Source organism: Raphanus sativus, chromosome 6 (genome assembly GCF_000801105.2).
Source record: "Raphanus sativus cultivar WK10039 chromosome 6, ASM80110v3, whole genome shotgun sequence".
Taxonomy (NCBI): Eukaryota; Viridiplantae; Streptophyta; class Magnoliopsida; order Brassicales; family Brassicaceae; genus Raphanus; species Raphanus sativus.
Window position 1 is genome coordinate 10100699 of NC_079516.1, and position 2560 is coordinate 10103258.

A 2560-nucleotide genomic window follows, 5' to 3' on the forward strand; every position below is an offset into this window, starting at 1 on the left:
ACACGGATTCTGGGAGGAGAAGACAAAACAAAGCTTGGAGAGAGAGAGAGAGAGAGATGGGTTTCGTGGCTGAAGCAAAAGGAGAGAGATTTAATATGCTTAATCTATTTTATTAAATCAGAAACATTACAACTTCTTCTAGGTGGATTTTAAAAGTGTATCTCATATATTTAAATTAAATGTCTTATTTCTTATATATAATACATACCATATTCTAACTTTGCATTAATATATTTCCTTAAATACAATTCCTCTGTTTGTCCATATTCCATATATGGTTCACATTTATTACATGTCGATTTAAATAAAATAGATTTATTTGTACGAATAAAGAATATTAAAAATATGAATCGTACTAGAATTACCCTATACAATTCATTTTAACAATCAGTATACTTTCATTGGCCATATTGATTTTATTTGTACGAATAATATTAATTAGATAATTCATAGACACATACATAAAGATATGACTATTTTTTAACTACGTTGGGCCTAATCTACTTTCTAAAACAAATAACACATAGCTTTATATGTTGTATAGAATATAGTAATATTGTATAGTATATACATATACAATAATACTAAAAACAAACCAAACTGAAATATAATATATATCGACAAAATGCTTTGAACCATTACACACATAATATATTTGACCTCAGAGATAAAATTTACTTTGAAGTTATATAATAATTATTTTTAAAAATTAAACTTCGTAATGTACAAAAAACATAAGTTTTATATCAAATTTTGTGTTACAATAAAAAAACACAACTCGCGCTTGCAAAGTGTTATTTTTATATACGAAAGACAGTTTTGATATTGTTCTTTAAACACAAAATTGAATTATACAAACTCGATACTACATAAAACTAAACAATATAGAATACATTTTAAAAATAAAATCTGTGCGGGTGCGCATGGCCTTTTACGAAAAATCGTAGATATGTTTATATAATATATAAATATAGTATGATACACATATTTTCTTATAAATAATACTCCAATATAAATTTTGTATGATAAATATTGAAAATACAAAATATATAGCACTATATATTTTAAATAATATATAAAAAATCTACTTTACGTTATCATAAAATTTAAAAATCAAATTTAGTAATTAAAACACATTGCTTATTTAAATACATTAGTACACATTGTTATTTATCAAAATGTTATATTAATACACATTGCAATCATTTATAATATTTAGTACAAACAAAGATAAAAAAAATTGACTTCCGCTCGGTCGAGCGGGTCATGATCTAGTTACGTTTTGTAATCAAAATCAATATACGGACATAACAGTCCGTTGGTGTCCTGTTATAAAGTTATTTGCTTTTATTTCCTCCTTTCATGGGTCCTTTTTATTTCTTCTCTCTCTCTCTCTCTCTCTCTCTCTGTGTTTCTTTCATGGGTGTTAAGAGTAGTGTTTAGCTCGTGAAGGGTCTTTCTCCTCTTCTTCCTCTTTTCTTCTGGTGTTCTTCAATGGCGAATGTAGATGGAAATGATCTCCCAACCTCTTTCTCAAGTAAGTAAAACACAAGAGAGTTAGCCACTAACTCTGTTTGGTTACTTTGTAAAAGTTTCAATTTTTCTTTCATGTTTTAAAGAAAAACCCACTTCAAAGTTTACAACTTTGTTTTGATATTTTCAGGGTCTTACAACGATGCTCTATACACAGAGCTATGGAAAGCTTGTGCAGGTCCATTAGTGGACGTTCCTCTTGCTGAAGAGAGAGTTTTCTACTTCCCTCAGGGTCACATGGAACAAGTATATCTTTTTTTTTTTACCAAATTAACCTTCTTTACCTCATTCTCTTTCTAAGTTTTTTTTTCTAATTGCAGCTTGTGGCTTCAACTAATCAGGGAATTGAATCAGAGGAGATACCTGATTTCAAACTTCCTCCCAAGATACTTTGTAGAGTTCTTAGTGTCATGTTAAAGGTGAAAGTTTGAAGCATAATAGCTCTTGTTTGTTTTTTATTATGGATCTGTTTTTTTAACATGTTTGGATGTATATAGGCTGAGCATGAAACAGATGAAGTCTACGCTCAGATCACACTAAAACCAGAGGAAGATGTAAGTTCTTAAGCAGTGTTATAAAATAAGTTATAATTTTATAGTATCGAGAATTTTAAATAAGAGTGAAATTTTATACCCGCAGAAGAGAGATAATACTGATACAAGAGAGTAAACGAGAGAAAGTTTATTATATAGAGGAGGAGGAGAGAATTGTGTGTCTTACAATGATCGAAGTCGATCGTATATATAGAAGTAAGAAAAGTAAATTACTATGCATGCACAGTGATAATGGGCTCCACACTTGTTACATTTACACGAAGCTTGGGTAATTCGGTGCTGTCATTTTTGACATTTGTTTCATGCACGTTTATAACACTCCCCCTTGGAGACCAGTGTCACTATCATCTTTTGCTTAACATCTTTTGTTGCCTCGTTAAAAACCTTTCCAGGAAAACCCAATGGGAAAAACCATAGTAAGGTAAAAAGAGTACAACCACGTAAGCTCCCCCTCGAATGAGCAGTCATAAATC

The 2560-nt window shown here is 30.0% G+C and overlaps 1 protein-coding gene across 1 annotated transcript; it reads left to right on the forward strand.

The window, feature by feature from the left end:
- Positions 1-1284: 1284 nt before the first annotated feature.
- On the forward strand, positions 1285-2099 carry LOC130495509 (auxin response factor 18-like). The gene is made up of 4 exons (XM_056986911.1): positions 1285-1537; positions 1664-1779; positions 1854-1952; positions 2031-2099. Exons 1-4 carry the CDS (start codon positions 1495-1497, stop codon positions 2097-2099), a joined length of 327 nt encoding a protein of 108 aa, XP_056842891.1. The 5' UTR covers positions 1285-1494.
- Positions 2100-2560: the final 461 nt, after the last annotated feature.

Excerpts from the sequence above, each read along its gene's own strand:
- LOC130495509 (XM_056986911.1), top strand. The coding sequence starts at position 1,495 with ATGGCGAATGTAGATGGAAATGATCTCCCAACCTCTTTCTCAA. Across the intron at positions 1,780-1,853 it reads CTCAGGGTCACATGGAACAA|CTTGTGGCTTCAACTAATCA; the intron begins GTATATCTTTTT and ends TTCTAATTGCAG. Across the intron at positions 1,953-2,030 it reads TTCTTAGTGTCATGTTAAAG|GCTGAGCATGAAACAGATGA; the intron begins GTGAAAGTTTGA and ends GGATGTATATAG.